The 10695-nt window shown below is 43.5% G+C and overlaps 1 protein-coding gene across 1 annotated transcript in view; it reads left to right on the top strand.

Annotated features, from left to right (window-relative positions):
- LOC306915139 (uncharacterized protein) overlaps window positions 1–8660 on the top strand; it is a 37765-nt gene extending 29105 nt beyond the window's left edge. The window contains exons 21-25 of the mRNA XM_079492388.1: window positions 665–774; window positions 3691–3729; window positions 5724–5798; window positions 6324–6576; window positions 8127–8660. Of these exons, the coding sequence (XP_079348514.1) occupies window positions 665–774; window positions 3691–3729; window positions 5724–5798; window positions 6324–6576; window positions 8127–8299 (650 nt within the window). The 3' untranslated portion in view covers window positions 8300–8660. The remainder of the gene's footprint in view (window positions 1–664; window positions 775–3690; window positions 3730–5723; window positions 5799–6323; window positions 6577–8126) is intronic.
- The last annotated feature ends 2035 nt before the right edge of the window (window positions 8661–10695 follow it).

Raw genomic sequence — 10695 nt, forward strand, 5'->3', positions numbered from 1 at the left:
CTCACTCACGACTCACGAACTCACGAACGACCGAACGACTCACTCACTCACTCACACACACACACACACACACACACACACACACACACACACACACACACACACACACACACACAAACACACAATTATTATCAATTCTTTGCTTCATGTCTCTCTGTGAACAGCTTCTCATTAGACCACATCTAAATAATGTAGGCCTACCTGGCCTAGTAGGCCTACTATACCGTAATGTGAAAGCTGCAATAATCTGTGATTCGAACCCCCCCCCCCCGTCTCTTGTATGCGAGACCACTCAAGTAGAGGCAAACACCCCCCCTTTCCCAGGGGAGATCATTTGCTCTTATAAGGAGCCTCAGGGAGTGCTACTCAACCAGTTTTATACCTGACAACAAGGGTCTACATTTCTCAATTTAAGAGTAGTGAGACCACCTCCAACCACTGCAGATCCACTAGTTGTACCATATTATTAACAAGTCTAACACACTGTTTCCCAAACCAATTTTTATGGGTCAGGACTTGAGTAGTCTCGGAAACCCAGACGTTTTTATTTCCAGGGAGAAAAAAAAAATGTCCTAAAGAAAAACGCAAAACGACGTGTTGTGCTATTTTCACTAGTTTGGGTCCCAGGCATCTAATTTCTCTTTTTATGTGTTTGTGTCCATAGACATCATGAATGATGCCATATTCGACGAGGACCATGACGAGATGGTAATAGTGAAGGACATAGATATGTTCTCTTATTGTGAACCTCACTTGGTGCCATTTCATGGCCTGGTAAGTGTGTGTGCCTCTGTGTGTGTGTGTGTGTGTGTGTGTGTGTGTGTGTGTGTGTGTGTGTGTGAGCGCGCGCGTGTGTGCGTGTGTGTGTGTGTGTGTGTGTGTACTGCGTGCATGTGTTTGTATACTGCAGTATACTATCTTAATGGAAGAGCTGGGAGACCACCTGCGACCACTGCAGATGTGTCAGTTATTTTGTATCAACATACGGATTGGTTAAAACGTTTCATTCTTTAAAATAAGTCACGGAATGCAGCTTTAACGTAGCTCGTGCGCACCGAGATGCATTCGTGACGTCAGTGATGTCATTTTGTATTAGTGAGCCTTTGGTACATGCTGTGTGATCTTTGACCGAGTGTCTACTGTTATCGCTTCTAGGTACATATTGGGTATCTGCCAAACAAAAGGGTGGTCGGACTAAGCAAGCTGGCAAGGTAAACCACAAACACACACACATACACACACACACACACACACAGATGCATGGACGTGTACACTCTCTCTCTGTCTCCCTCTTTCTCTCTCGCTGTGAAAGTGTGAAAGTGGCCACAATGTCTGGTTGTACGTTGACATTATTGCCGACTGGCTGCGTTCTTCTGTTATCTCAGTGCATTTCTCTGGTGGCTTAAACTCTAAGCCCTGTGGCCAATATCACCGTCCTCTCACCAGCCTGTCAGGCCATGAGAAAATCCCGTCGGACCTGTCGGAATCACACCGATGTGATCACAGTCTCTGTCTGTCTCCTTCTTGTCCATTTCTAGATCCACAAAGAGAGAGAGAGAGAGACAGACAGAGAGACAGACACATCAAAGCACTGGGCTCTTATGCAAAAAAAAAAAGGGGGGGGGGGTAAAAAGACACACTGCTTCGTCAGCTTCTGGAACAAGCTGAACCCCCCTGAGGTCATGGGTTCATTATGGGACATTGGCGGAGGGCATAAGTCGGAAACATCCGACGAATAGTGTACCTTTAGTTCTTCCCACTTTAGTGAATGATTTATAGATGTTAATAGCCCGGGCACCCCTGATTTGGATCAACAGAATGTCTGATCGTGGACTAACTAGCTCTTTCGTTCTGGTTGCAGGGTTGTAGAGATGTTCGCCCGAAGGTTTCAAGGTAAGAAGCACATTTTTATTACATGTTTCATAGACTTCATGCTTAGGAGTTCATGTGTGATTAGGACATTGAGGTATTAGTATTAATATTGCAGAGGGAACAGAGGGAATCCCCACTTGTCACTGGGGGGGAGATATTGGTCTCATGAGCTTCGGGCGGGGCTTCATGACAACCAGGGTCTAAGGCCCCATTTACACTGGCAGCCAAATCCAGCCTGAATCAGATCTGTGCCACATCCAGATTGGAATCTGATTTGTTTAAATGAGTCATGTGACCATTTAAACCAATCGGATTTCAATCTTGATGTGGCACAGATCTGATTCGGGCTAGATTTGTCTGCCAGTGTAAATGGGGCCTAAATGCCTCAGTGGAAGAGTAGGTAGACCTCCTCCAAAAAACTTCAGATGTACTAGTTATATATATATATATTGCATTAATGTACTCATACTCATTGAAGCTATGAAATGTCATCTATTGCGTTTCGTCTTGATGGCTCAACATTCTTGTCTCCTTCAGTTCAAGAGCGACTCACTTCTGATATTGCCACGGCAATATATGAATCAGAAGCTCTACAGCCAAGGGGGGTTGCTGTGGTGATAGAGGCAAAGTGAGTCCAACACACACGCACGCACGCACGCACGCACGCACGCACGCACGCACGCACGCGCACGCGCACACACACACACACACACACACACACACACACACACACACACACACACACGCACCAGTGTTTACAGTCCCATCCCATCACAGTCAGAACTGCAGCCTCACTCCCAATCTTCCGCCATAGTCTGAAAACCCACCTCTTCATACTCCACCATGGCCCGTAGCACTTGCCCTAGCCTAGCCCCTTAGATAGCACATTATGTAGACTTAGATAGTATTTTAAACAGACTTATAGCTTGTTATGTAGACAGCTCTAGAATTGCATTTTATGTAGTCATAGCACTTTATAGTACACATGTATAATATATTATATAGTATAGTATGTATAGGTTACATAGATACTCCACTGTTACGTTCTTAGTTTACGCATGATTCATGATAACTACTTTTTATATATGTGATGTATGCCATGCTTTTTGTTATTGCTTAATGTAAGTCGCTCTGGATTAAGAGCGTCTGCTAAATGCCTAAATTGTAAATTGTACAGTCGAAGCTGGAATGTGACAAACGTTCTAAAGCTGCTCAAAATATTGCAGCAGTACACAAAGCACATGTTGACCCCATATGAGCGTGTCAACACTCGGCGACCCATGTTGAAAGACTTGTGTGTTTTGTGTTGCAGGCACTTGTGCATGCAGAGTCCATGCATTGATCTTGAGATCAATGCCCGTACAGTGACCAGCACCATGTTAGGTTTTTTCAGAGAAGACCCCCAAACCAGGATAGAGTTCCTCACACTTATAAAGTAGCAACTAGGCATGTACGACTGACTCCTTTTATTTATACTTAACTGTAGTGGCGTGCCGGTGCGGTGCACTGAACATGTCACGATCCGCTCCTCGGACCGTGAACTCTGACTGTCCTTAGTTTTGATATTGGATATTTCTGTCATTTCACTGATTTCAGTATGTTTTTGCTCATGTGTTCCTGACTGTTTGTGTTTCTTATTTTGTAGTATTGTTCCTAGTGTTTCCTGTCTTCCTAGTTACTGTTAGTTACCTTGTCTAACCTACTTTGTATTTTGTCAGTGTTTCCACCTGTGTCCTTTTAGTCCCCCAGCCTATCCTGTGGTTGATTGTATTTTGAGTTCACCTGTGTCCTGTTACCCCTGTCTATTTAAGCCCTTTGGTTGCAGTGTGTCCTTGTTGGTCCATAGACCTCTGTCAAGTGAGTGTATGTGTTTTTGCTGTGCCTTTGTTTTGCCCTATCTTGGTCTAGTGAAATAAACACTTTGAATATAGTCCGCTTTGCATCCTGTTGCCTGCTTTTGGGTCCTCCCGTAATGCATTCCTGACAGAACATATAGCAGATCTACGAGGACACAAGCAGCTTGTAGATCGGATATTTTCAGTGTGCGACACGATGCACATTAAAGTATAAAATAAGGCATAACTCCACAGTGCTTGTACGTATTTATCATTTCCAACGGTCAGGAGTTCTGATGGATCCGCATTTAGCTTAAAGCTGCAATCCATAACTTTATATTTAGTGAGTAAGATGTTGTTTTGACCAATCTGTATGGAATATTATGTTCTCGCTGCCTGGGGGACCCGGATTTGAAATTCGGGTTGGTTGTGAAAGTTGTGGATTGCCGGTTTAAAACCCCATGACCAATAATATGCGGTATGAATCTGGATCTATGTAAGCGCTGCCCCTGGCTTATAGGACACACACACACACACAGTCACACACACACCAGTGGCGTATCCAGGAATTACGTTTTGGGCAGGCAAGATATGTGTTAATTGTCGTCTCCCCGCGCACAATCGTAGCACTAAAGGTTTTCAAAGAGATATACCTGCCAGACGAGTAGGATACAAAGGCTGAACGCCTGCCCTCGCCTTATAGTAGATACGCCTCTGACACACACACACACACAGCCTCATCGGAAACGGTTTCCTGGATTTCCTCTTCATAGATCTGTTATGGTAATCATGGTCTATCTTGTTACTAGGATCACTGACAATCAGACACTGTAATCCATGGTGCCTTAACTCGTCTCTGTTGGAGACCATGCCGTGCCATATTATAGGAGAATAGTTAGTTAATTAATTAAAGTATAAATATATAATGTTGCACATGCCTTAGATTGATGGGGATTTTTATATTATATGGATTTCGTTTTTTTTTTGTTTCCTATGGTGCTCTTTGTGGTCAGTTCATAGAAAGCGGCAGGCGACCCACCTCCGACAGTTCTCGCTGTAATGAACGGCCATCAAATAACAATAAGCACAGACTTGAAATACTTGATAGATCCATTTACACTTGTAAATATTTTGTATTGTAACAAATTACGTTTGTTTAAATGACGCATTGTGTGTGGTAAACGTGTTTTATCTGGTTTGTCACCTTTTATTTCAGACAATCTGTCGCTCTTGTCTGGCATCATTTTAGTTTTTATCAGTCAGCATTGTATAGTGTTGCTGTTGTATAGTGTTCTCTGGCAAAAATAAACTAATATAAATACAATAACGTGCGTGCGTGTGTTGGTAATAATATGTGCACAGTATATAGAGGTTTAACACTGTTACTGAACACTATAGCAATGACTACCATCACCATGTAGAGCCATTTAACACATTGTCGTCTTTGGGAATTTTTCATTGAGGGGAAAAAATGTATATCTGCTGGGCACTCTAGCGTCTTTATTCTGAATAACCATTGTGTTGACACTGAGACACTGAGTGTTACTGAACACTATAGCAATGATGATCTGATGGATGTAGCACTTATGTGACACTTTTTAAATATTTGGTCTTGCTGTAAGGTATTAAGTGACTTAAAGACTTGACTTAAATTTCAAGTCACAAGTCTTTGGCATTCAGGTACAAGTCGAGTCCAAGTCAACTCAACAAGTCTAATCAAATGATTCCCGAGCGCGGCACGGCTGCAGCTCACCGCTCCTTGGCTGCGGCTCACCGCTCCAAGAGATGGGTCAAATGCGGAGAACAAATTTCACTGCGACAAATTGTCCGACTTTTGAGTCCAAGTCTCTTTTTTTTTAATTGATCAAGCAAGTCCAAAGTCATCAAAATCGGCACTCAAGTCAAAGTCGAGTCCCGAGTCCAAATTCCGACCTCATGAACTGATCTGTAAGACCCTGACCTCACAGTAACTGCTGATCTGTAAGAGCTAACGTTAGTCCCTGTGGTCTCTTGTAGAGTTCTGTGATGAAGACTCCAGCAGGGAAGGGGATGATGGCTGCTGCTGGACTCAATGTGACTGTGGATGTTGAGGTAAACCCCTGCATGATGAATGCATCAATAAATGCTATAGAGCCACACACACTTAGTTTAACCCATTTTAGGGCGGGAACCCCTTTTGGTGTTTTGAGCATTGTTATACTTTAGCTATTGAAAAATAGTTATAGCTATTTGAAAAATCGGGAAAATGTAGTGCAAATCTTTGAATATATATATTCTTTCAGAACGAACGTTTTTAACTCAAATCTTTGCTTCGGGGGGGGGGGGTCCCTGGAACTACATATTTTCAGATGGGGGTCGGCGGCCAATTACATATAATCTTGGGGGTCCTTGACGTGAAAATGTTTGAGAACGACTAACATAGAAACCTGGGGTTTTTCGGAAAACTGTCAGAATTTAGAAGACATTTGTAGAATCGTTCCCAGGTCAAAATGGGTTAAATACACGTCGATATTCTTTGTGATCATGATCGTTGTCTTTTTGTTAAGACTCTGACCTCGCATTAACTATGCTGATCTGTAAGAGCTAACGTTAATCCCTGCCGTCTACTTCTTGTAGAGTTCTGTGATGACGACTCCAGCAGGGAAGGGGATGATGGCTGCTGCTGGTCTCAATGTGACTGTGGATGTTGAGGTGCACCCCTTTCTGCAGCAGTCCCCCTCTCCAGTGTCCTACGCCATCTCTCCTAAGGGTGGAAACAAGCTGGTGGCGTTGAGCTCAAACCAGGACGACTACGGGATGGACCAGAACAGCAGCGACTCCACCGACGACGAGTCGGCACCACGGAAACCCATCCCGTCCTGGGCCGAGGGTACGAATGAAGTTTGACTCAAACTGTTCCCGAATACGATTGCCTGGTCCCCCGCTGGCCATGATTCACATTCTTCTGCACCAGCGTTGTTTTTGGCATCAAGTTTTAGTCATAGTCTCTTGAATAGTTTTCATTTAGTAGTCACATTTTAGTCACCTGGAATGTTTTAGTGTTAGTCTAGTTTTAGTCGACTAAATGTCGTAAGATTTTAGTCCACTAAATCTACAGTTGATTTAGTCGACTAAAATGTATTTTGGCGGTCCTTAATGCCGTCGTAATGACTGATTTTACACTTGCTGAAAATAGCCGATCTACAAGCTCACACCGTGTCGCAGCTCGACGCGTTGTGAGCTTGTAGATCTGCTATTTTCAGCATGCAACAAAGTGTAAAATGACTTATACAGGATCTCTTGTCCACACATTTTTCGTCTTAGTTTTAGTCGACAAACACTGGAATGTACGAATGAAGTTTGATTCAAACTGTTCCCGAATACGATTGCCTGGTCCCCGCTGGCCATGATTCACATTCTTCCGCACTCGAGTACACTTCATTCAACTGTATTCAATGCTTTCACATTGCATCGATCTGTATCGGAGTACGCTTCAATCAACTGTATTTGATACTTTCACATTGCATCTATCTGTATCGGAGTACACTTCAAGCGGTCCCGAGACTGCCTCCATGCGGTCCCGGGAACGTTTGAGTGATCTGCTCCGGGGAACTTATGTAAAACACTTTTCTCTGTTTTAATATTTGTATTGGTTTTTAAAAATGTTCACATACAGTTACTTACTTACAGACATACTTTACAGGCAGACGAAACAAACATTGGGACGGGGACGGGGGGGGGGGACGGGGGTTCCTCCAGTTCATCTATGCCATCATCCACACCATACCATATGAAGCAAAACAGAAAGAAAAAGAAAAACAAGCAAAAAAGGAAAGCCAACCAAGACAGCCACAGTATTGCACATGCCTCGAGCCCATTCACATGTAAAACACATTTTTTGATATCACGCCTGCAGATTTTATTCACATTCCACACTAATCGGTACACATGATCTCTATAGTCATGTGATCAAGACAGGTCTGTTCTCGTATTCCACTCTGATTGACTAAAATCGGCTTCCACAGTTTTCAGGAGTGGCCCGTTTGGTACAAAATGCTGCAAATCATGAACGCCATGACGCTCCTATCCTGGTGGAGACCTGTGCCCTGAGGGGCACTTTTTCTAGTTGCCTATATTCTCAGCTTATCAGAATGCTTGACAGACAAAGTTGACTTAAAAGCACTTTCTGCCCAAGTCATTGTGGAACGTAATAAGCATTCTGATAGGTTGAAGACATGGGCAGTAAGGTGCAATGAAGTGGCAGTGTTAGGAGAGTAGAGTTATGCAGAAATGTCAATTTGACCAAAAATTGGCTGCTGTGAGGCCAACACCTTGTAGACCCAAGGATGACTTTTGATGACTTTTTCCAAAGGCCTACAGTGCCAAGGATGACTATTTTTTTTGTTCAATCACTGAATGCAAAATGTTTTTCCCTCTCAGGTCCACAGCTCCAGAACCAACTCCTCAAAGAATACTTCAACCCACCTGACCTGCATGCACTGTTTGGACCCATAGAGCCTCCCAACCTAGAAGAGATATTTCACACCAAACAACCTCGCTTCTACAAGAGGACCAGCTCTGCTGTCTGGCACTCTCCGCCAATGGGAAAATAAGCAAGATCCTTTAAACAGTCTGGTACACTCCTCCTCCTCCTCATTTTACAGTTGGATCTTTGTTACAACACTCCCAAACCAGACTGTTTAGTTTAGTTTCTTGGGACAAAATGTGACCAAACGTTTGGTGTGACTGGGGTAGGGGGTCCCCTTCATTTAACTCTCCTAGGTGGTCACTTCTGCTTATGCAAGCACTCCTGGAATGCGGAAGTGACCGCTCTCAACCCCAACACTTAAAAGGGTCACCATGTTTCCCTGAGATGGATAAGATCTTTATTTGTATCGTACTCTCTTCCCTGTTCTTCTCGTATACTTATTGTTATCCTTTTAATATTTTACTTCATTTTAATCTTTTACTTGAATAAAGATTTATTCAAATAACATTTGTCTTTGTGGTGTAAAGTGTTGCGTCAGTGAATACATGACGAGTGAATACATAACAATTGTGTATACATAACATACGATTTTAAATCACAAGCTGTTTAATACTTCTTGACATTTGGGAACCACCGCTCTACAATACAGCACTATTGTTTTAATAATGATTATGTTTACAACAATTAAATGCCACATTGTATGTAATATAGATACATTTTAGTATTTCTATGGCATTATTTGAAATGGACCCATTCTACATACTGTGAAATACAAATCTCAAAGCATTTATTCTTCAGTAGTTCAAAGAAGCGCCACTAGGTGGCAAGTGTTGGCTTTGATATGTGACAGTAGGTTCTAATGATAGATATAAAAGTATAACTATGCCTACTTACCGTGTCGCACGCACGTGTGCGCACACACACGCACGCACGTGTGACAGACACATGACTAGCAATAGCACATATTTAAGTGTCATTTACTTGAGTTGACGAATGCGTCATTTTGTCATCTTCAGTCTTGTCATTGATTGATTGATTGATTGAAGAATTTATTAACAGTTTGCAGAATTACAGTACATTTCAAGCACAAACTCAATACAAAGGCTGTTAACTGTGGGTGGACGACCCAATTAAGCATTACACTTGTTTCCAATAGGGTCCACCATGTTCAAATCATCAAAACATTTAGAGACGTACAAATAGACACTTCTATAGACAGAACAGGAATTCATCATAAAGGAGGTAAAAAGGGAAAATAAATATATACAGTGAGGGGAAAAAGGGGGGGGGGGGGCGGTGGGGGGGGATTCAGATTTTACGGGGGCCAGTTTCGAATTGCAGCCATCCGTAGGTGCCCTTTGAGAGCGGTTTTGAAGGAGTCAAGGGATTCGCATGTCTTAATGACAGTTGGTAGGGCGTTCCACATTTTGGTGGCATAGGAGCGAAAATAATTTAGTCCCTTGTTTGTGCCGAATCTGGGTTGTACATGGTTCGTTGCACTCCCTCTGGTGTTGTGGGTGTGGACTTCGTTAACATTAAGGAAGTATCTAGACGGTGGTGTATCGAATCTTGTGGACCAGACCCATTGCAAGATGCTGTACTCTGTCGTCGACCCTAAGCCATTCCAGCCTGTCGAAGTGGGCAGGGGTGAGGTGGGTTCGGGGGGCTAGGTCAAGTAGGAGCCTGACCAGTTTGTTTTGGGAAGTCTGGAGCCTGGTTTTAAGGGCCTTTGAGGTGCTGTGGTACCAGGAGGTGCATGCATAGTCAAAGAAACCCTGTACAAGGGCTCCTGTTAAGGTCTTCAAGGTGTTTTTGTTGACCAGTGAGGAGATCCTGTAGAGGAATCTTGTTCTATGGTTGACTTTTTTGATTACGTTGGTGGCCATTTTATCACCGGAAAGATTAGCCTCCAGGATGGAACCTAGGTAGGTAATTTCATCTTTACGTGTGATAACATTGTCACCCACTCTAACCAAGAAGCCATTTGCCTTGCTGAGATTACTAATAGAGCCAAAGAGAATGGATTCAGTTTTCCCCAGGTGTAAAGATAGTTTGTTATCAGCGAGCCAGGTGCAGATTCTACCGAGTTCAGAGCTGAGGGCATTTTCAACCTGCAGTTTGTCCCTGTCCGAGACCAGCAGTGCTGAGTCATCTGCGAACAGGAACAAGTTGCAGTCACAAGCTGAAGTCATGTCGTTTACATATATTAGGAACAGTAGAGGCCCTAGTATGCTTCCTTGTGGAACGCCACAGCTCACTGGGAGGGGGGGGGACAGTGTTCCGTTCACTTCCACCATCTGTTCTCGCCCCTCCAGGTAGGATTGCATCCAGCTCACTGATGTGCTATCGAAACCAATTGCTTTTAGCTTGTTAACCAGTATGGAGTGGTTCACGGTGTCAAAAGCCTTTTGGAGGTCCAGCATGACCATGCCGCAGTATTTGCCAGCGTCCACCTCTTGTTTGATGTGGTCGCTCAAATAGAGAAGGCATGTGTCAGTGGAGTGGGATGTTCTGAAGCCA

This window comes from Electrona antarctica (assembly GCF_951216825.1).
Source record: "Electrona antarctica genome assembly, chromosome: 22".
In the NCBI taxonomy this organism is placed as follows: domain Eukaryota; kingdom Metazoa; phylum Chordata; class Actinopteri; order Myctophiformes; family Myctophidae; genus Electrona; species Electrona antarctica.